Genomic DNA, 22,854 nt, shown 5'->3' on the forward strand with positions numbered 1-22,854 from the left:
GTAAGCGCTGTTCAGCAGTAACTAAAACATCCCTGTGTTATCAACACTCTTTTCATCACAAATCCAAAACATAGTCCCATACCAGAGAATTAAATGGATCCAACGCAAAACCAGTACACTGTGATTGGAAGCCATGTTGGAGGCAGAATAGAGGAACCCTCCCATGGGTGCACGCCTCATTGGCGGAAGATGAATAAAATGGACAATGAGGTGCTCTTTATGCACTCTTTTTTCCATGGTTTTGAGTAAAACTGGAAAGCTGGATTTTCACCCCTCTCTGCTGTCAGTAAATAGCTCTGCAATTTACAGGGAAGGTACAACATCTCTGTAGTGCAGTTTGCAGAGGTGAGGACTTGTTAGTGTTAGCAGTCAGTCCCCTTGCTTAAGCAGCAAATGCTTCAGTGCTGTGAGGATTATCAATGCTCATGCCATGGCATTCTAGGTTGGTTTTTCCCCAGTTTGCTTAGGAAGTTATACATTTTTCCCCTATGTTAAACAACACGATTGCCTTTTGAGTGTTAGTAAATTAAAACTTAGGAAATGTCAGAAGCTCCCATGCAGCCTTAATTCAGACCCTTGATATTTACATTTCCTTACTATTTTCAAGCATTCTGTTCATACTGAGTTTTCCCCTGAACAGTGTTTCTTTCAGTGTCTGAACTGCAGATCTCTTCAAATTAGTCCTACAGTTGTGGACTTTATAAAAGGTTTATTCACAAATGGAAAGGGGGAAACCAATATTAACAAAGTCAGAATGGTTATAGGCACCTTCTGTGTTCAAAATGGCACAAAAAGGACTTTGGACATACTTGCACCACCTTGTAAGCAAATTTCATTTCAGTAAGTTCCCTGACTTAGTAGTGTGTCAGTGTAATATATCAGTTATCCTCTGCATGTACCAGTTCTTTTTACCTGACACATGATCCTGATATTATTGGTGTTCAGGTAAAAAGTAGAATTGTATTGGCTTTGTTTCACTGCTTGAATTTGTATTTTTTTTTAAATTAATGAAAACCTGGATTATTTATATACCTTAATAAATAATGGCCAGTCTTCGCGAGCGAAGATTTGGGAAAGGTCATTAACCCTTCCAGCCTGCGCAGTGGATTTTTAGGTGAGACACAGTGTGTGCTGAACTGAGCCCACCCTTTAGTCCTGAGGTTCATCTGCCGGGGCCGAGCAAAGCTTGGACAGTGGCAGTGAGGTCCCCAGGATGTAGGTTTGTTTAGAGTGACCTTCTCTTAGGTGGATTGCCTTCTACGGCTGACGAGCTCCACCTGCCCAGGGGGCCGGGAATCGAACCTGGGTCACAGCAGTGAGAGTCAGACACTCTAACCACTAGACCACCAGAGGCCCATTTATATATACCTTAAGTTCTTGCTAATATCCCTGAGGATCTTCTGCAAGACTTTGCCCAAAGTTCAGGTCAAGTTGTGGTGACTTATTTACTGATGGAAGCAAAATATATATTTAATAAAATCCTTAACAGTGATGGCATGACAGTAAAAGGTACTCCAGGCGGATTCTACAGCTGTTTCCTGTGTATTTCTCGTGTGTACAAAGAGACAATACCATTATTGCCAATTTCACAGGAGTTATTTATTCAACATAATTGCCAATGACCAGGCTTGTTAAACTAGTGACATGCATAGTCCGTGAATACAGAAAGGCTTTTGGAAGGTGTGATTCATCTGACCTACTTTGCCTGGCTGTTCTAGCATGACATGACTCACACCCTAGCAGGTGCCAGTTTTTTTTGCTTGGGTATAAAGCGAGCTGAGGATGAGTGGCTTGCAAATGGAGTCTGCATTCCTTCACAGCCATCTCACACCTGTTGTCTTTTTACTGGCTTATTTGATTATTGTGCCATTTAAGCAGTTTGCTAACAGCCCATCTACCACTCTCATTTAACAGTCACGAGGAGATTTTTTTCTTCACAGAATAAATTGAATCATCCATGTGTGTAAGGAGTCTGTCTTCAAAGTACCTACTGATTCTCAGTGATTGTGGATCTAGTGTGAAATCTTTCAAAATCTTTTCTGACTCTAGTGGAAGTCAGCTCAAATATGACTCTGAATTGTTGTAATCAAGATTCAGTACACATTTTGATTGGGAAATGTCATGACAAATGTTTCAGAGAGAGAGAGAGAGAGAGAGAGAGAAAAGGCACAAAATACTGCAGTATCCTTAACAGACAAAGAGGTCTTAAAGACATATACTTATGCATGGCAGCTACTTACTAATATTGATGGAATTGTGTGTTAATTCAGCTTATGAGACTTCGTTTTCTGTGGCTTTTCTTGCCAGGAAAGCTGCAGCATTTTCCCAGCACACTGCTGACTGCAAGTGTCACAAGTCCATAGCTTTCAATACTGTATGTGCTCTTCCATGTGGTGCCTCTGCACTGTGCAATATTGTTTCTGCTTTGTTCATAGATTCTGAAGGCATCTATGCATTTTGTCTTCTACAGGACTCAATAAAGGTCTGCCAGATTATTGAGCTGATGCCCTAGAACTGATGACTTGCCTTGAGCTTCTCCTGTAATGTTTCACTGGTTTCTCTCTCAACTATAGAAAATTGCTTCAGGCAGCCTTTTGCCTGATACATGTACCAGATATCCAAGTCTGGGTAGCAAAATGTGCAGGGAAATGGCTTTCATCCTAAGTGGCTGTCATTGTCAAGTAAAATAGCACCTGTACACTGCCTTAAAAAGAAACTTAGCATTTTTTTCTCTTTTGTAGTTTCAATCAGAGCCTGCTTATCTGAACTGCACTTTCCTTCTTCTTTTCTCACAAGAGCTTTCTTGTTACGCTTAGTATGCAAGGATGTTGTTAAGTTCCCCTGATGACTTAAATGTGAGCTTTCAGGATTTATGGCTTTCTGCTGTGATGACTATAAATTGTCCATTGACATAGAAAAGATTTATAGGCCTTGAATATGTCTCATTATGTTTAACACATAAGGTTGCAGGTAAAATCACAGCGCAGTCCCTCTAAGTACAGATCAAGTCTCTGGGCAGGCAGGCAGCTGTACACAGCTGCATTAAATTCACACTAACAGATACATGGCATGACCACCACTTCCTATCACAATTAGAAATAACTCCAGAAATGCAAAATACTCTGATACATTAAAAAGCTGAAATATTTACTGAGTTGGTCAAAGTGGTGTATTTCTACATTCTTTGTCTGCCAGAGAAGGGATTGTATTTTACTGCATATACATTGACTAAAATGGAAAGATTGCACCCTGGATGCATTCTAAGTGCTATTGGAGTATTAAATGTTTAATAACAATTAGTTTTTTAAAATGGGTTTCTGTTGCCAAATGGAAATAAGACTTTCTGTCAGTGTAGCAATTACAGTGTGACACCTGACAATTTATCATTTCTGTAGATATATTCATCAGGACAAAATATAATTGTAATTTGGCTTGCAGTTTTGCTAATGGTGCAGAAAGAATAATAAAATCTAATGTAAGAAATATTGTATATAGTCTTGGAATTAACAGAAATTAAAAACTGAAAACATTGGATTTAAAGAACTCTGTCTTCATGTGTTATCCCTCTGCATCCATCTGAGCACTTAGTTAAGATTTCTTTGAAAAGGAAAACAATTTCATTTTGGTACAGCTCAGCTCTGGTTACAGCTTTATATGTTTCTAATTTTCAGTGTTATTTCCTTCAAAAAATTTAATTTTAGCACTCACTGTCATCACGATTTCCTCTTTTCCAAACTCTGAGAGGTTGATAGAATATGCTTTGCAGAAACCTTATCTATTTGTGTCGGAATGATAGCAGCAATGTAGTAAGATTTTATCTTTCTTCTTCCTAGCCATCTGCCTCTTTTATTTGGAGTGAGAGCAAACAGGCAGCAGCAATCAGATTTCCTTTGGTTTCCCTGCATCTAAGCTTTTTGACTGATATTTCAAGGCTGTCTTTGGCTGGGTTTCATCCAAAAGGGCATCCTTTTTTTGTCTCCAGCAAGTTACCAATGCTGTCATTATTTCTTTTCCTCTCTAATTTAATGTTGCTAGGGGCAAAAAGAACAGTGGAGCAAGGAGGGCTTGGAAGACCCAGCTCTTCAGCCGTCCTTATTCCAAGCATAGATCTTCACTTCCTTATCATCAGTTGATTTGTTTCCAGTTGAAATCTGTTGTTTCAAGCTATGAAAAAGTGTCATCTACTGAGGGTTGGTGCAAGGAGTGCAAGAGGTGATACTATTTCTCAGTCATCATCTCTGTTATCAGAGCTCTGATTTCTCATAGGCTAGATAACTGTTTCTTGAAGAGCATTGCTCATGAACTATTAGGAAAATGAAGATCTATGTTGGCAATGGAAGCTCTGCTTTAAAAAAAAACTCTCCCCCCATGAAACAAATATAAAGCACAATAATTTTCTCTGTTGCATGTTTTAATGAACTAGACTAGGGTTTCAAAGATGTCAATCATCATATTGATATTGTAGAGCATTTTCAAAAGGGCTTTATTTACAGAGTTGTGTTCTCAGTTCTTTTGGACTATCTCAGTTTGGGCTCTGAAACATTGAGGCACCCAGGAGCCACTGGTTGCTTTTTGAAATCTTGGTCTTCCAAATTTAACTTTAAAGAACAAAACCACAAATTGCTTTTGCATTTTGATGTGTTGTGTTTTGCTTGCGCTCCTCCTGATGTGGTCTGAGATCTCACAGGCAGGAGCATTTCTCCATAGGCATCTCCTCAAAGAACCAGGCTGTTGGCAAAAATATGGTCAGCAACTTAGCAGTAATTTCCTCTTGACGTGATCAAGATCATATGATGCATTGTAACACACTAAACTCCCATCTTGCCACTTTGAAGGATAAGAGTCACCCAGCACATCTGATGCATCAAAGTCCTCTGCTACCTTCTGCTTCTGGTCATACCTTCCAAGATAGAAAGAGCCTGGTTTTCATGGTACCTTCACTGCCTGGCTGACCCGTATACAGAATTAATCAGTGGGCAAAAGTATTTTTTCCTTAAGGTACTGAAAAAGAATTGTGGCTTTAGCTACTGTATATTTTTTAACACTCACTTTAATTACTGGCTTTCTTTTCTGATAGTCATAAAACATGGTTTGTTTTGATTGGTTTTGTTATGGGTGCAATTTAGAAAATGACTGTTAATCATTGAACAGTGAGTCAAAATGAGGTATTAATTCACAACTTCAAATAGCACATCTCTCAGGCATATTCTTGTTTTAAAAAACACGTTCATTTTCTTTTAGATGAAAAATTAAGGCCAGTGTCTTCTCTACATTTGTTTAATTCTGATGACCTGTTAGAAAATTATTCTATTTTAGGAAATGTCAGTCTTGGGTTTTTATGGAAGCGGTCTTATTCACAAAGTAGAAGTGCTTCTAAGGCACTGTAGTATCCATAGAGAAAAGAACATTTAAAAATGGACAAGATAATGTAATTACATAGGAATGACCAATAGACACTTCTTCTGAAAATATGTTTGATCTGTTTTTTCTAATTTCAGTAACAGGACTAATGCAATAGCCAATTTATTGCCTCCTTTAAATACCACAGGCAGATGCTTGAAATCTCAATATTTGAACTGAGAAACACTGTAACAGAACTGGAAAAAAGACTTAACAGTATTGAAGATGAAGGTAAGAGAATTACAACAGGATCTTGCTAATTGATTAGGAAACACAGAAAATTTATTCTTTTGGGAAGCCCTTACAGTATAGAGGTTCAAATTTTTATTTTGAAATTTAAGTTTTCCCTTTTCAAACATGACTGTGATGTTTCAAATCAGAAATTAAGGAGTGCTACATGCAGCCACGTTAGCTTTTTTTTCTGTTAATTATTAATGAAACTATGAATAACATGAATAACATGAGTTGGTTAATATTCTGGCCACAGTAAGCCCAGTGAAAATTTTCCTTGATTTATATTTTCAGGCTCTTTTGTATGCAAAGATCCTTGTTATGAGGATTACTAACTTTCTCAGTCTCCAGTTAGTTAAAAGGAACAGTTTTAAAAAATTCTTTTACTTAAAATGACATGAAATAATCTGGGAAATATAATTCTCTATTTTTTTAAGGTAATGAATGGAAAACCAGATATGAGACACAAGTAGAATTGAACAAACAGCTGGAAAGGCAAATTAATATCCTTCAAGATAAGGTGGAGCTTATTCGTGGAAATCCAGCAGGTAGAAATGGATATTCATAACTTTTTCAATAGAATTATTGCTTATATGTTGACATTATATCAACAGGTCACATTTTCTGCTTATTTGTAGATAAATTGTCCATTGTTCGCACATTTGATCATATGCCTGTGGTGAGTACTGTGACATTTAGTTGGCTCAACAACAAATCACAGTGTAATTGAAAAACTTTCATAGTCTTTGTTTTTTCATGACAAAAAATAGCAGCAACCTGGTCCAGAAGCCAAAACAATCAGTCCTGCTTATATTTGTATTTTTTCAGATGTGCAGTTGCTTATAAATTTATAAAATATAGAATAAAATCCTTAAGTAGAAGGTACATAAGATCTGAATGTTGGGTAGAATCATGTAGTGAAAGTTTTAATTGAGTAAAGGGTTTATGATTGAATCTGCAGTAAGGCATGTGAGATGGAGTCGCTGGACTAAAAATAGTAGTTCTAAAAATAGATGGGAAAATGTTAAACCTTGGTCACAAAATCGTGGAGTCATTTAGTGTTTGACCACTCTCACAATAAAAAAATAGTCTTAGTTGTGACCAAATGGAATTTTGCACGTTTCAGTTCGTGCCTACTGCCTCTTGTCCTCTCACTGGGCACCGCTGAGGAGAGCCTGGCTCCCTCTTCTTCGTTCCTTCCCATCACATATTTATGCATCTTGATAAGGATCCCTAGGCCTTCTCTTCCCTGGGCCGAACCGTGGCAGCTCTCTCCTTATCTGTCAGATGCTCCAGTTCCTTAATCATCTTCATAGCTCCATACTGGACTGGTTCCAGGAAGTCCAATCTTTCTCGTACTGAGGAGTCCAGAACCGGATACAGCACTTCAGATATGTCTGACCACTGCTAAGGAGAAGGGATGGATTACCTCCCTTGACCTGCTGGCAGAGTTCTTCCTAATGCACCCCAGATGGCCATTGGCCACCTTTGCAGAAAGAAGCATTGCTTTCTTGTGGTTACCTTCTTCATCAGGACCCCAAGGTGTTTCTCTCCCAAGCTACTTCCTAGGCAGTCACCCCAGCATATACTGCTGCCTAGGATACTTCTCCCCCAGGCCAGGACTTTGCATTTCCCACTTTAGATGATTCCTCTCTGCATATTTTTGCAGCCTGTTGAGGCCCCTCTAAACGGCAACACTGTCCTCTCTTGTATCAGTCAGTACTCCCAATTTTGTATCAACTGTGATAACATAGATGAATAGTTGCAGTAACATTTTGCATAGTATAGTCACTGGAAAATTCCTCATTGTGCAGTGAATTTTTGCATCAATAAAGGGAATATCTGTTTTAATTTTTTAAATTTTATTCCTTATCGCTCATACTTCATGCCCTGTATTTCAAGAAAGCAATCTTGAGATAAAAACAGCAAGAGAAAACCAGCAAATGTTTTGGCCATTTTGTTTTCTAAAGTGGAAAATGAAGTGCAAATCATTTTAGATTCAGAATGACTTTTTCCTTAATCTGCCATCTGCTGAAATCTTTGACGCCTTTTCTGCTTCTTACCCACTTTTAGAAATAGGGAAGGTAGATAAAGATGTGATAATGCCTTTTAACATAGGCAGGGATAATGAACATTATGATGCAGGGCTCTTAGGATTTTTATTCCTGTTTCTTATGCTTACAGAAGTGTTACCATCTGACTTTTTTTGTGCTTTGGATTCTGAAGATTAATGGGAGTTTACTGAGCCTAGAGGAGGCTGCATGCTCTATTAGTGGGAATGATTATCTGTTGTAAGCGAGGTGGAAATAATTAACTGCTTTTTCTGATCTGATCCATGGCTTTCAGACAGTAAACATTTTTGCCAGTTTTAGTGTTGTGCTAAGACCATGATGTTTTCTAGGTAGGCAGGACATATTTTATTCTAAACAGCCAATTAAAAAGAGAACAAAATCTTTCACATCTCACTTTTCTGTTTCACTGAATTGTTTTAAAAATAAAACTGAGTTTGAAGAAAAGTCTTGAAGACAGAATATTGATCTAGAAAATTTACGGTTTCAGACAGTGTTATTCCTGTCAGCCTGTAAAGCACAGATTGACGTGCATGCTTACAGTATCAGAAGTCTTTATTTTCATCCAATTGCTAGTACTCTCTTTAACAATCCAATTACACCTTGCCAAGCATTCCAGGAGACATTACCAGTGAGATAATCTCCTTTACTAGAAGCTGGGCTGCACCAGTCCAGTACATTTCTAATCCGTACTAAATACGGCATTGCCTCCTCACCAGTTATAATGAGTTATGGTTCAGAGAGGTTTGATTACTGTTCCCATAAAGGAAAGAATGCCAGCACAGCTGAAAGGTTCATACTTGCCAGGAGTCTAGAAGACAGGATGAAGAGTCCTAGGCTTACTTTGTGAAGTCTGGGCAAGCCTGGAGCCCGCATGCCATGCCATGGCTTTTTCTTCTGCAGTTTCAAGTCTTTCCTTCAGTCTTCCAGCTGAATGTTAATACATTCTCCTGTTTGCTAGCCGGAAAGGAAAGAAGAGTGCTTAAGGATTTAGTGAAATGTTTAATTTTTATCTTGTTTTGATTTTTGGGAGACGGAAAGAGCAGAAGAAAATAGATGTATTTTCTGGGTTTTGCTGGTTTGTTTGTTTTCTAGGTTCTTGCTTTTTTTGTTGTTTTTTTTTGTTTGTTTTTTTGTTTGTTTGTTTGTTTGTTTTGGTTTTTTGGTTTTTTGTTTGGTTTTTTGGTGTTTGTTTGTTTTTTGTGTGTTTTGTTTTGTTTGTTTGTTTGTTTGTTTGTTTTTACTGAAGCTATCAGAATCATCGGTGTATATTTACAGATACACTTGGGGAAGGTAGAGCTGATTTTTCTTTTTTAATATATTTTTAGGAGGTAAAACATTGGTAAAAATACACAGAAAATTTTGTGGTGTTTAAGCATGTAGGTTTGTTAAAATCCTTCTTGTATTTTCGAGAGTTTTTCAGGGGACTAGGGGGAAATATTTAGCTTTTTCGCAGACGAGAATAAAAGAGAGATCTGGTGAGTGAGTAGAAAAACAAAGAGTTTTCAGCTAGTCATCATTATACATTTGCTCAAACTAAAAATGTAGAGGGTGGGTATATAAAACATAGTGTATATGTCTGTAAAAATCAAAAGTACACTCTGATATTTAGCTTTCAACTTGCAGCTGCATATGAATAAGAATATATTCCTATATGAAAATATATTTCCTATGTGTATTGCATAGGAAAAAAAACCCCTTCACGAGAGAGGTTGTCAAGCACTGGAACAGACTGTCCAGGGAAGTGGTTGAGTCACCATCCCTATAGATGTGGCACTTGGGGACATGGTTTAGTGGTGGACTTGGCAGTGCTGGATTAATGGTTGGACTTGATGATTTTAAAAGTTGATTCTGTGATTTTATGAAGTTCTGTGGAAAAATCACTAAGTGATTCTTTCAGCAAGATCATACAATTTCATAATTTTGTTTTGAGCAACATATTTAGAAAATTAAATATAATTTTCAAGTATTTTTAACCTGTGTTCCCAATGAACTTACAATTATACAGTTAGACTTACTAGGGGAAACTCTAATAATTCTTAACTTACTAAACAATTTAATCTGTGTTTAAAAGGAGTTATCTCAAAGATACTAAAGAGATTTATCTCACTCAGCTAGTCATTTAAGGTCCTGCTATAGTGAATAGAAGGAGAAAAACACATCTGTACAGTAATTCAACCCATTTAGAGATAGGTAGCATAAAATATTTTCTTGATATCAAGCACTACAGGGAAAATAAAAAAAAAAGATTAGTCATCAGGGACTTTGGTAGTTAGCAAGCTATAAAAACCTGAATGAAAGAGTAGAATACAAATGCAAATTCTGGAGTGATGAACAAGGAGGCACAGGGGATTTTCTGTGTTGATAAATTGCAGCAATTGTTGCAGATGGCTTGCACTATTTTTGATTTAGAATTAGAATTGTATTGATGAATGATTTCTTGCCATTGAAAACACCACTAAACCATTTAAATAGGCAGTTATCTTTCTGAAGTCATTATACTGATGTGAGATAATCCTTTTTTTTTAATACAAAAAAATCATGTAGGTGTCACATAGCAGTAAATGCAGAATCAATACCTTGAACACACCGCTTGTTACAGCCAGGGTTTAGAAAATCACTTTTGTGTACTGAGGGCAGATTAAAAATAACCTAAATGGTGAAAAGCGCAAGGGAGTTTCAACAGTGAAAACTGTTTGGTCAGTAATTTCCTTTATGTCCCAATGAATAATACAAGTGTCATACAGTACTTCAGAAATAATTACAGAAGGAATGCCTTCTCTCTAAGGTATAACATGATATGAATTTTACTTACTTCTGTTAAACATGCTGCTTTCATTTGTTTGCATTTTTTCATTAAATGAGTTTTGGTAAAATACATCTTTCTGCTTAGCATGATTTCCTATATAACCAGAAAGAAAACTATTCCTTTCTCTCTCACCCTTTCTGCAAGAACAAAGATAATGGCTTCAGTATGCAAATACTGAAAAGCATACTGCAAAATCAGTTCAGAAGAGCACACTCCTGATAGCATTGCCTTAGCAACGCTCTAGTTAAGATTAGTCAAGGAACCAGGGTTTCTGGGATAAATCACCATTTTCCAGAATGTCCAGCACCACGGCTGAGAAAATTCTGACATTAAGGCTCAGATACTTGCCTTGCAAAGCTGTCTTTGTGGGAGCACAGTGACCACAGAACTGAGACCCTCACAGAACAACCTCAGAGGTTTTGCTCTCAGTTTTAAACTGCAAACAGAAGGTGGGGCAGTGTCACACTGGAGACATATGTGATTGCAATATGACAGGAAGGGAATCTTGAGTTTGTGAAAACATGCAATGAAGACTTTGTATTTCAGTAGGTGTTGATAACTGCCTATAGGGAACATCAGCACTTTATAATCGCATAGGAAATGTTGACAGGAAATGTTGACAGTTCTAGCAAGTAACTGTTAAATGAACCTTGTTGCTCATCCTGGATTAAGTTGTCGGTAGCTGTATGAGAAGAAGAAATCTGATATCCTAGCTTTTCTTGAAACTTGGAAGTGTTTTGGAGAAAGTTCTGTAATCTGGTCTGATTGCCCTAAACTATATTCTGCCTCCCTCCAGATTTCCCCTTCCTACTCCTTTCATTCGACCTCAAATAAATACTTTGAATTCCTCCAAGAGCCCTTTTTGATTTGCATTTTTTCTTTTAATTGTCATATTGGCATTAGTTGTTCCTCCTGGTGGCCTTGCACAAACCAGGAGACTGTGTTACTCAAATCACTCTGTGGTATGCCCAGAGGCAGAATACACTTCCTGTTTCAAAGAAAAAAAATCAGGGAAAAATCTTGGAGTCAAGTGACATTCTTATCTGCTGTTCTCAAGAATTCCTTAGCAATTGGTGGGGACTCTGGGATATCTTTCAGAAAAAATGTATAAGGAAGCAATCTCCAGCCCTTTTCAGGCCTACCAGGAGAGATAGCAAGTGAAACATTTCAGAGTCAGCAACTCCTTGTTCTGTCAATTCTGAACTACAGCGGTGGAGTTCTCAGTTTTAACTTCCTTCTGCCCAAGTCAGCAGGTAACCTGTGTGATCAAAGCTGTGGAGACCACTGACATAAGGATTTAGGGTATCAACATCCCACACTTACTACACTGTGTTAAAGTAGTTCCACTCTGCATCTGGTTTGGAATCTAAAGATGATGCTGACCACAAGGGGGCACTTGGCATTTAGGCAAGTTGTAGTGGGGTTTCTGTGGCCATGTTTTGATAGTGGGGGATGAGGGCTACAGGGGTGGCTTCTGTTAGAAGCGGCTAGAAGCTTCTCCTCTCTGATGGAACCAATGCCAACCAGCTCCAGGACAGGATTCCTGCTGCTGGCCAAGGTCAAGCCAATCTGGAGTAATAGCAATGCCTCTGTGATAACGTATTTAAGAACAGAAAGGTATTGTGCAGAAAGAATTCCAGCCGGGAAAGAGTGGAGTGAGAACATGTGAACAACAATGCAGACACCAAAGTCAGTGCAGAAGGAGGGGCAGGAGGTGCTCCAGACACTGGAGCTGTGCCCCTGCAGCCCATGGAGGACCATCGGGGTGCAGAGACCCACCTGCAGCCCATGGAGAAGCCCATGCTGAAGCAGGTGGATATCTGAAGGAGGTTGTGACCCCGTGGAAGGCCCGAGATGGAGCAGGGTCCTGCCGCTGACCTGCAACCCATGAACACAGAATCCCACGCTGGAGCAGGTTTTTCCTGGGTAGGACTTGTGGCCCCTGTGGGGCACCTTGTGGGGGACCCATGGTGAAGCAGCTCATTTGTGAAGGACTGCACCCCATGGAGAAGTTGGGAAGAACTGCTGCCCGAGGGATGGACTCACGCCAGAGAGGTCTGTGAAGGACTGTCTCCCGTGGGAGGGACCCCATAGGAGCAGGGGAAAGACTCCTCTCCCTGAGTAGCGGCAGAAACAGCAACTGATCGAAACCCCCATTCCCCGTTCCCCTGCACTGCTGAGGGGGAGCAGGGGGAACATGGAAGGAAGGAGGGGTGGAGGGAAGGTGTTTTTAAGATTATTTTACTTCTCACTCTTTTGCTCTGATCCTGTAAGTAATAAATTTAAGTACTATCCCCACCGTGAGTCTGTTTTGCCCATGAAGGTAATCAGTAACTGACCTCTCCCAACTGTTATCTCAACTCATGAATCCTTAGCTGTTTTGGTTTTTTTTCCTCTGTCCAGTTGCAGAGGGAGAGTGAGAGAGTGGCTTTAGTAGGTGCCTGGCATCCTGCCAGGGTCAACCCACTACACAAGTATATGGAACCTTTCCTCACCTGTCCTAAAGCTTTACAGGATCTAGTGTATTTATGTCAAGTGCATGTTGGATGTCAAAATATGAATAATTCTTAGGCATAATTTTTTCAGTAATATATGACTAGTGAGTTTATTGATAACAATCTAAAATCAATTTCCATTTCAGTAAAACTAAAGATGTAGTATTTCTTTTTGCTCTTAATGAGTTTAAAATGATATGTTAAAAGATTTCAGCTAAATCGACCAATGAATGTCACCTCATAGTGTTGGGGGGGAGTTTGTTTTCTAAACAAAACTTAATTTCATTTAAAATGTCAAGTAGAATGGATTGCAAAGGCTCCTTCTGTTGTTTTTTTGTTCTACACAACTGACAGGTATATTGCTTCTGTTCTAACTCATGGAGAAAATTTACAGAGGATTAGAGCTGAAGCAAATTGCCATAAGTATCAATAGTGTGCATGAGCTGGGCTCTGATGAAAGCAAGTTTGAGCTGAGGATTTGTCACATTGTCTGCTGTGTAATTATTGTTAGAAATTGTCACCTCTGTTGCCACTGATATCAGGGCAAGGAAAAATCCAGAATGAGAGCAACTTATGTGGGTGGCCTTAAAATTCAACTTTCTTTCTGTATCTTTCTGTATAATTTCATTTTCTGGCAAGTGTTAAGCCAGATATGTAACTTCAGTCAAGTAAAAAGGAAATTATGTGAAAAAAAGAAATGGAGAATTGGTGTTCCCTTTGTGAAAGTCTGGACTTGGTCACTGCTGGACACAAGATTAATGTACAATTGCTCCTAAAGTGAATCATGCTAAGCCTTGCAGAATTCTGCTACATAAAGAAAGTATTCACTTAAAATCTCAATGTGTCTTTTAACTTACCAGCTTGCTCTGAGTGGACAATTTACTGAAAACTAAGGATCTTAAATTCAGGTTAAATGCCTTAGTCAGCTTATGTCTCCTTTTCAGGAACACATCGTCCAGCTGTTCAAGGCTTAGTAGAAAAACCTGTATTGAATCCATCTTAAAAAAACCCAAACATTTCAGAATTCAGTTAAACTACTTCTAATAAGCTTTTTCAGAATTTATCTCACTGATTCCTTCTGGAGTTTTGTTGGCAATTTCTCCTGGGGGAGTGCTGCGTAGCTGGGAGCCTCCTTCTGGTTCTTTTGAGTTCTCACTAGTCCTTGCTTTGTTTTGGGGCTTTTCTGTTATGCGAGAATTCTGCTACGAGTCTGTGTTACTGTATGCTTTAAGCTCTGTTTTCTGTGAGATTTTGCTTTTGTGTTGTTTTACAGTACTAAGCACTAAGCTGCTCATACAGTCATGAGCATTGAGAATTCAATTTGTTTTGGTGAGGTTTCTTTTTGCTTGTTTCCCACAGAATTCAGGACAGGCAAATCCAACCCTTAATGTTTTGGCTGAGTTTATATGCTGGTGTTCCTCCTCTCTTGATTTGTATTGAGGTACAGCAGCTAAAGACTTCAGATATATAAGGACTCAGCTAGTTCTCCAGTTACTGCATTAAAAGTAGGGATAGTAGGTAACTTATAACCAGGCCTGGCTGAAGTAGTCCTCTAGAACCTGTCTTAAGTTTTACCATTTAAAATTTTCTAGAGTCTATTTTTGAAATTGCATTTAATAGTATTTGGTGACTTGGAGAGGTCTTTTAGTTGAGTAGGAACATCTGTGTTGCCAGATTCCCATAGAGTCTTCAGTATTGCCTATTGAACTCTGCATCGTCAATTAGGTACGTGAATGCAGGAACAGAAGTCAAAAGGCTGAACCAGCTGACTAAAGTTCCTAGGTATTAGCTGGGAGAAAGGCAGTTAGACTGGGATTCACAACAGGTTGCATATAAAGATGGAAAACCAATGGGAAGTTGATAAGAAATACCCAAGAACTGTGGCTGAAATCCTGCCTCCTTTCCAGAAGTAGACGTGACCTTACAGCCTTTCTCACTTGTTCCTTTTCCCTCCATATAAATTTTTGCATTTCTGACTGATTAACAGCCTGGCTTCAAAAATTATCTCAGCACTAGTTAAGTATGATGGTGGCAAGGGCATTTTCAGGATATGAGATATGAGAATGCAAGCTCTTAGGGTAGCAGAGGACTAAAATGTAACTCAACTAATTTCTTTCTGGGTTAAATTCTAGGCTGTCAGATAGGGTCATGTGCTTTCTTCCTCATGTAACGTGGGTAGAGCATCTTTGCCAGTCTGTGCTCTGTTAGAGAGATGACCTCCAGGAAGCCTTGCTTTGAGACTCCATGAAAACTTTTAGCAGCAAACTAAGCAGCTCAATTAAGCTTACGCTTATGGGCAACCACAACAGCAACAGCTCAGATACCTACCTGTTATTCAGCAAAACCAAATGTGAGGAATGTAAGACATTGCATAGACTGCTTTACTAACATTAGAATGTTAAATTCTTCCTGAAGTGCTATGTCAGCTCTAGTCCTATTTTGATTTTGGGTTTCCTTTCCAATCTGTAAATTTGGAGTATTTTACAGCTTTCTTATTTCACAGGAGAATTGTAAGCATAGATTTATTACAATTTATGAGGTACCCAGATACTGTAGGGATGGTAAGTGTATACTTTTAGTCACATTATCAACCTATTTGCATCTGTTTGCTAATCAGAAGCAGTGTAGTGCCCCGTTTGTTTGCTTGCGTTTGGATAGCATCCTTGCTCCAGAGCTGAATGAATGCCCAGGCATCTGCAGTGGACCAGCTACATTGGCAGCAAAAAATAGACAGTGCTTCTGAAAAGACTAATGAAGAAAAGATCTAAAAGTAGTCTACTTTGTAAGTGAAGGAAATCAAAGAAATTAGATGAGTACCATTACTGAGGAGATACCAAATTGCTCTGTTGTAAGTAACAGCTGCAACACCAAGTCCTGCTGTCTTATATAATACTGATGGACAATCTAGTAAGGAAATAAATAGTGGGCTGTGGATTTACATAGAACAAATCTGGAGAGCAGCATAAGCTTCTGTATTTATTGTATTTAAGCTTACTGTGGTGATACAAAATATGTAGTAAGTGGTACAAAATATGCTGTACAAAATATGCTGTCAGATGGTCATAGTCTTTAATGTGCACTGAGGTCAAGAAAGCAAAAAACCTTAGTTTCATAGTTGGACAGTGCTGAGGCCTTCTTTATCTGTCTTGTTTAGTTCCGTAGAGACACTGATGTTGAAATGAAATAGCACATGACTCTAGTGGAATTTAGCCAAATCTCTTTAATCTGCAGTTTACATTTTCTCCTTGAATTGGCAAACATTGCCTGTATTGACTGTAGGATTCCTCTGTATTAGGACAAAGTTTGCATCTGCATCCGAGGTACTTCTGCTTTAATTAGGAAAAAAATACCTAACAACCCCTCAATTCTTTTCATGTCTCAAGTTCTTTTTCATGTCTCTGTTAATAACAATTCAGTCACGTGCAAAATATTCTCCAAAGATGCAGCTCTTCTATATTTCCTTTTTTTTCATATTGAACAGTGGGAGGGGTTATTCTCTCTTGCAACATGTTTTAAAAGTACTGCGCCTTTTGCCGCGCTCCTTCAAAATCTTAATTTCAACAGAAATCATTCTGAGGGAAATCTCAGTAAAAGCCAGGATTTTTTAAATGAAAAATAAAATTTGAAACCAAATAACTAACATGTTATACAGAAAATTATGCAAAAAAAATTAAAGATGCCATGATCTGTAGATACTAGAAAAGACTCGAGACTTCAAACAGGCAGATGTAATTTTTTACTATTAGCAAACATTCATAAACTCTCTGAGAAATATACCATATAGGGATACTGGCCTTCTGGATCTGAGATTTGCATGCTAAAAAGGGAAAAAAAGTTGAAATTTCCATGGAAAAAGAAGATGGAAATATTTGGAGAATCATGTTTTCTTCCTTTCCATGCTTACTGAGAAAATCTGGTAAATAAAAGCCTAGCAAAGCATTAAGGTCATGAGAAGAAATAATTGATTATTAAGGCAATGGTCAGGTAATCAGTACAAAAAGTGAAAGGATTCATCTATTCTGACTAAGGAGGTTCTTGTGTTAGAAATAAAAAAACCCAAAAATTCTGTGACAGATAAGTATTTTACACAGGGGACCTAAGCAGACAAATGGGAGAAGCTGACAAGCCAGGAATGCAATAGCATTGATAATGAAAACATGAAGGGACAAAAAGTATTAAAGGTACACACTTGTCATGAAAGAACATAACAGTGATAGATGTGGTATGTAGCAGATATGAGAGACTTTTACCATAAATGTTGTTGTTTTTTTCTTCAACAGCTGTTTGGATGAATTTGGCTTGAGGATGGGTAGGGAAAACAAAGTTTAGTCACAATAATATTGGGAAATAACATTGAAATATACATTGAAACAATATGATTTACTTAAATATTAGAACACAAATATTTTCTTTTCTCTATATAGATGTCTACCTCTTGGCTAGATATTTTAATCCCTACTACAGGAAGTGCAGGTCTTATTAGTACAGTCAGCTGAGTACAGAGATTTGTATCTAGATTTATCTAGGTTGGCATCTTCCGTGGAATAGTTGTATAAACAGTCTTGCAGATGTTTCAGTGCAGAGTAGCCCACTACTGCTCCAGAAGGATGTGTCTTGTGCAACCCATTTGTTGTATCTGCCACACATGAATGTCTTGGCCTCTCTAGAACACCTCAGATGGCAACTAAGTTGAGCTCTTTAGCTGCTTAGCTGAATGAATCACTGCACATCAGTGATTGTCTTCACTGTGGCTCTTAGGAGGAGCTCAGTTCACATACTGGCACTCAAATGTAGATATACTCACATTAGACTAAATCCCATCCATACAGTCAGATATAGATATAAATATAACATTTGCATAGATGAATTTGGCTATAATATTATTAAATTACTGCCAGAAATTGTATTGTATGTGATACTTATAAATAAAGACTAAAAATCAAGGGCTAATAATAATAATGATGAGGCACAGATATCAGTGGATGTGATAATTAATGTATTTTATCAGAAAATACTGAATAAAAAGGAAGTAATGCTATTTTAGATTTTTAAAATCTACAAAAACATTTCAGAAAAGCCAGTCAAAAAGCCTACCAGGGATCATGAATTCATTCACTTTAAATTAAACATATATATTGCCTAAGTTTTCAGTAAAGGTAGAAGCAATAAAATGCAGAATAAAGCAAAAAATAGCTAACATCAGCAAGTGCTTGGAAGAGGAAACGACAGTAACCAAATCCTAAGGAAAACTTAGCTGGCTGTGCTTAAAATGAGGGAAATGGGTAATCTGTACCTTAGGATTCTGAAAGAACTGGCTTGCTACATCACTGATCTGCAAGTGGTTTTAATAAAGATATGTGCATTGTGTGTGCTGGAGTAAAGCACTTTTTTCAGTTTTAAGATAAAGAGAGAAATAATTGTTGCAAAATGAAACTGAAGCCTGGATTTATTAAAAATGTCTCATGGTGGGCAAACCTGTTGACATTCTGTGATGAGACACTAGATTTGTTGACACAATAAATATAGTAATCTTATTAATTGTGACCTCTGATAAAGACACCATGTCACATGGGAAGTGACTGATTAATTGAGAAAATGAAAATGAGTAGATCTGTTGAAAGAATAAAGATGATAGCAGTGGAACATGATAGCAGTGATTAGTGAGGGAGTCTGCTGGGAGAGTACAAGCAGAGTTCTTCCAGGACCAGGTTTAGGAAGAATCTTAATATTTAATGCATGACCTTGATACACAAAGTAGAATTAGATTATGATATCTCTCTCCTGAAACCAATTATATAATATAATTGGGATCTGGATGTTGTTTAGGAAAAGAAAGACACTAAAGGCTAGATTATTAAAAATGGGAGTAAAATTTAATAGTGTAGACCAAAGGATTTAGGAAATAATAAAGAAATTCTGTTATGAATTGAGAGCTGATACAATTGCAGAGGAACATCTAGGTTCTAGCTGATTCGTTGTTGACTGTGAGCCAAGTTTAGTTTATTTATCCTAGTAAAATGAATGTTGAAAAAAGATGCTCATGTCTTCAATCTATACGTGCTGGGGACAAACACCAGGGAGGAAGAACGTTTGTCTTAAAACACATTTCAGTACAAGAACAATCAGGTACAAACTGACCTTGAATAATCATAGATTGGTTTCGGTTGGAAGGGACCTTAAAGATCATCTAGTTCCAACGCCCCTGCCGTGGGCAGGGATACTTTCCACTTGATTAGGTTGCTCTGAGTCCCATCCAACCTTCCAGGGATGGGATATCCACAACCTCTCTGGGTAACCTCTTCCAGTGCTTCACAGTAAAGAGTTTCTTCCTAATATCTAATCTAAATCTACTTTCAGTTTAAAGCCATTACCCCTGTCACTACATGCCTTTGTAAGACAAAGTCCCTCTCCAACCTTCTTGTAGGCCCCCTTCAGGTTCAGGAAGGTGCTGTAAGGTCTCCATAGAGCTTTCTCTTGTCCAGGCTGAACAACCCCAACTGTCTCAGCCTGTCTTCAGAGAAGAGGTGCTCCAGCTCTGTGATCTTTGTGTCCCTTCTCTGGACTTGATGCAGCATGTCCACATCCTTCTTGAGGGCCCCAAAGCTGGATGCAGTACTCCAGGTGGGGTCTCAAGAGAGCAGAGCAGAGGAGGACAATCACTTCCCTCAACCTGCTGGCTGCGCTTCTTATGATGCAGCCCAGGATGTGGTTGTCTTTCTGGGCTGCAAGTGCACATTTCCAGCTCATGTCAAGCTTTTTATCCACCATCACTCCCAAGTCCTTCTTCTCAGGGCTGCTCTCAATCCATTGTCATCCCAGCCTTTGTTTGTGCTTGGGATTGCCCTGACCCAGCTGCAGGTCCTTGCACTTGGCCTTGTTGAACTTCCTGAGGTTTGCACAGGCCCACCTCTAAAGCCTGTCAAGGTCACTCTGCATGCCATCCCTTCACTTGCTGGTGAAGACATAGGCAACGAAGTAATTGAGAACCTTAGCCTTCTCCATGTCCTTGGTAACCCGGTCTCCTGTTTCTTTCTGGAAAGGGCCTACATTTTCCCTGGACTTCCTATTATCACTAGCATACCTATAGAATACCTTTTCTTGTTGCCCTTGACATCCCTGGCCTGGTTTAATTCTATCAGGACATTAACTTTCCTAACCTGATCCCTGACTGAACAATCTCTGTATTCCTCTTAGGTTACCTGTCTGTGTTTCCACCCTCTCTAGGCTTTCTTTTTGTGGTGGAGCTTGTCCAGGAGCTCCTTGTTTGCAGGCCTTCTGGCATGTCTGCTCAAATTCCTCTTTGTTGGAGTGCATTGTTCCTGAGCTTGGTAGAGGAAACTCTAAGATAAGGAATTTAAAGTAATCTCTGCTAGAGGCTTCTATAAGAGTGTCTCTACTGGACCAGTTTATAAAAGGGATTATGAGAAGGAGTTTTCCATGGTAGAAGTGGAGGAGGTCCTGCTTGAGTGTGTGTTTTACTTCCATTACATAGCAAGCAAAGATTCAGCCAGTGCCAGTAGTCAAAATGGACTACTGCTGTTACCCTAATTTATCCCAATTGTAGGCAAGGTAAATGGCTGAACACCTAAGACAGATAGAGTTCCCACAAAATACTGCTTTCTAGCCGAGTTGGTATGAATTACCTTTGACATCCCATGTGCCTCTTCAGCCAGTTCAGCAGCTCTCTCAGCAAGTGGTTTGAAAATGGATGTGCTGGTAAGATCTGAAATCAGAGGAAATTTTGGTTAGAAGAAGGGAGCAATTCTGACTGGTCACCACAAGGTTACTTTGCTAATCTGTCAAGGAACAGGAGTGTGGAAAGCAGTACCTGTATCATTTTAACACAGTGGAAATGTAGTGCATAACTAATAATTGTAGCATATGGCTAATTGCTTCTGTCTCTGCAGTGTGCCAGCCAGAACCATGAAAACAAAAAGTGCACAAGAACCAAAGGGAATGACAAACATCATAATGCTTAAAAAATAAGGGCTATGTTGATGACATCTTTATGCAGAATGGAAATATTTGTAAAGCGTTGTTTTATTTACTATAACCACAGGGTTCCTTAAAGGAGGTTCTTAAACAGCTGGAAGAAGAGAAGAGTCGTCTCCAGAGTCAGCTAAAGGACTATGAACTTAGACTGAAACAGGAAGCAAAGGTTTGTAATCATTGTATGCCTCTAATCTATAAAAGCTATTATGTTGTCTGACAAACAGTGTGTGTGGAACACACATAAGAATAGTTCCACAAAATATGTCACTGGAAAAACGTTCTGCTGTATATTGGAGTTTTCCTGTGTGATTCAACTTTTAAAAATTTTGTTTAATGGTAGCCTGTATCTCTTGCTTTAACTGTAGGCTTACCATAAAGCTAATGATAAGCGGCGCACGTACCTCTCAGAGATCTTACAGGTAAGATGTGTGACTCAGTAACTTTAAAAAATCATTACACTTTCTTAATATAGCAACAGCATCTGTTAATGCTGTTAGGTCAAAGTGTTTCATCACTTCATTCATATACCAAATCTGTTACAAAAGCTGCTTTTTAAAAAATGTTAAGAGCTATAAATTGAAAGATTGCTACAGTTTATTAATTTTAAATACTTTTTTGCTTTTGTATCAATTGGAGTTTCATTGTTCCCTAGCATAGTCAAAGTGCTCTTAGCTGACAAAGATGAAGCAATTTTCTGATACTTGCTTGCCCATCCGTTAGTCACAACACTGCTGTGCAGTTGAACAGAATAGAAGCAAATTATTAGCAGGAGTGACACCTACCTTAAGTATCAATTTCTCTTTTTCATATTTCTCCTTTCTTCTTTTAAAGACAAACTAGGCAACCAGTTCAAAATTACTTTACAGCACATATTTTCATTAATTTTATTAGGTAGGCATAAGACACCTTGTTAAATTTAACCTTGTAAAATCACAGGTTAAATTTTATTGCTGCAAATTACATAATACATAAAATTTGATACTACAAACTGGAGGAACCTGCAACGGAATCTGTAAAGATTTATAGTACTTTTTATTCTGGAAAAGCCCTTAATTCCTGAATAATGAAAAAGTAATAGCTTAGTGTGACACTCAAGAAGGCTGTCTCTGAATTCCTGTCATAACTAACTCAGGTGAAAGCCTGTAATTAGCAGTGTTTCATGTGTTTGCACAGTGGGAACTTATTCTCTTACATGGTTCATTGCTGCTTAGGGAAATCTGAAAGAATTGCTTAAAGTGACTGTCCAGCATGAAACCAAGAAAAAGCCCAGGAAATGCCCATGATAACCGTTAATATCTTTAACAGTGAAACTAAGAACTTCTGGGGGAAGAACACAGGAAATAAAAGCTGATTTTGTTGCTGAACATGCTATCAAACAGAGTGCCTATGTTCAGCTCCCTAGAAAAACATTTAAACATGCATAAAACATAGTTTGAAGTGAAGTATATGCACTGGCATGTTGCTTAAATGGAGCAGTGGGGACAGGATTTTGCCCATGACACTCAAGGTAGTTAGTGCATTATATTTTCGGCAATTAATTATTTACTCATATGATTTCAGAATCATATGAGAGCAAAATAGTAATCTTCAGATTAATATTCCCATCTTTAGTTCTCTGAATGTAAAATAGCCATTCTGAAGTAGTTGCAGAGGAATCCTCTGTAATCCATGGAGAGCGAATCATGTCTAAGGTGCAAACCATCACAGCTTTTTTAGGTCGAGATGAAATTAATTTCCCGGGGACTTTTCTGTTTAGATATCTACCTTTTACCTTGCTAATCTGAACATGACAGTAAACCTAACTGCACTGGTGCAGCTTGCCACACTTCAACTACTCAGTGCAGTTTTGAGCACTTCA

The 22,854-nt window shown here is 38.4% G+C and overlaps 1 protein-coding gene across 1 annotated transcript in view; it reads left to right on the forward strand.

The window, feature by feature from the left end:
* The window catches only part of LOC113983879 (coiled-coil domain-containing protein 169-like), a 29,815-nt gene that overhangs the window by 1,240 nt on the left and 5,721 nt on the right, over positions 1-22,854 (forward strand). Inside the window, exons 2-6 of the mRNA XM_027713473.2 lie at positions 5,549-5,631; positions 6,069-6,179; positions 6,270-6,310; positions 21,064-21,162; positions 21,362-21,415. Coding sequence (XP_027569274.2) covers positions 5,549-5,631; positions 6,069-6,179; positions 6,270-6,310; positions 21,064-21,162; positions 21,362-21,415 — 388 coding nt within the window. The remainder of the gene's footprint in view (positions 1-5,548; positions 5,632-6,068; positions 6,180-6,269; positions 6,311-21,063; positions 21,163-21,361; positions 21,416-22,854) is intronic.

The sequence above is a fragment of the Pipra filicauda genome, unplaced genomic scaffold (assembly GCF_003945595.2).
Source record: "Pipra filicauda isolate LSUMZ 115617 unplaced genomic scaffold, ASM394559v2 scaffold443_size986076_pilon, whole genome shotgun sequence".
NCBI lineage: Eukaryota > Metazoa > Chordata > Aves > Passeriformes > Pipridae > Pipra > Pipra filicauda.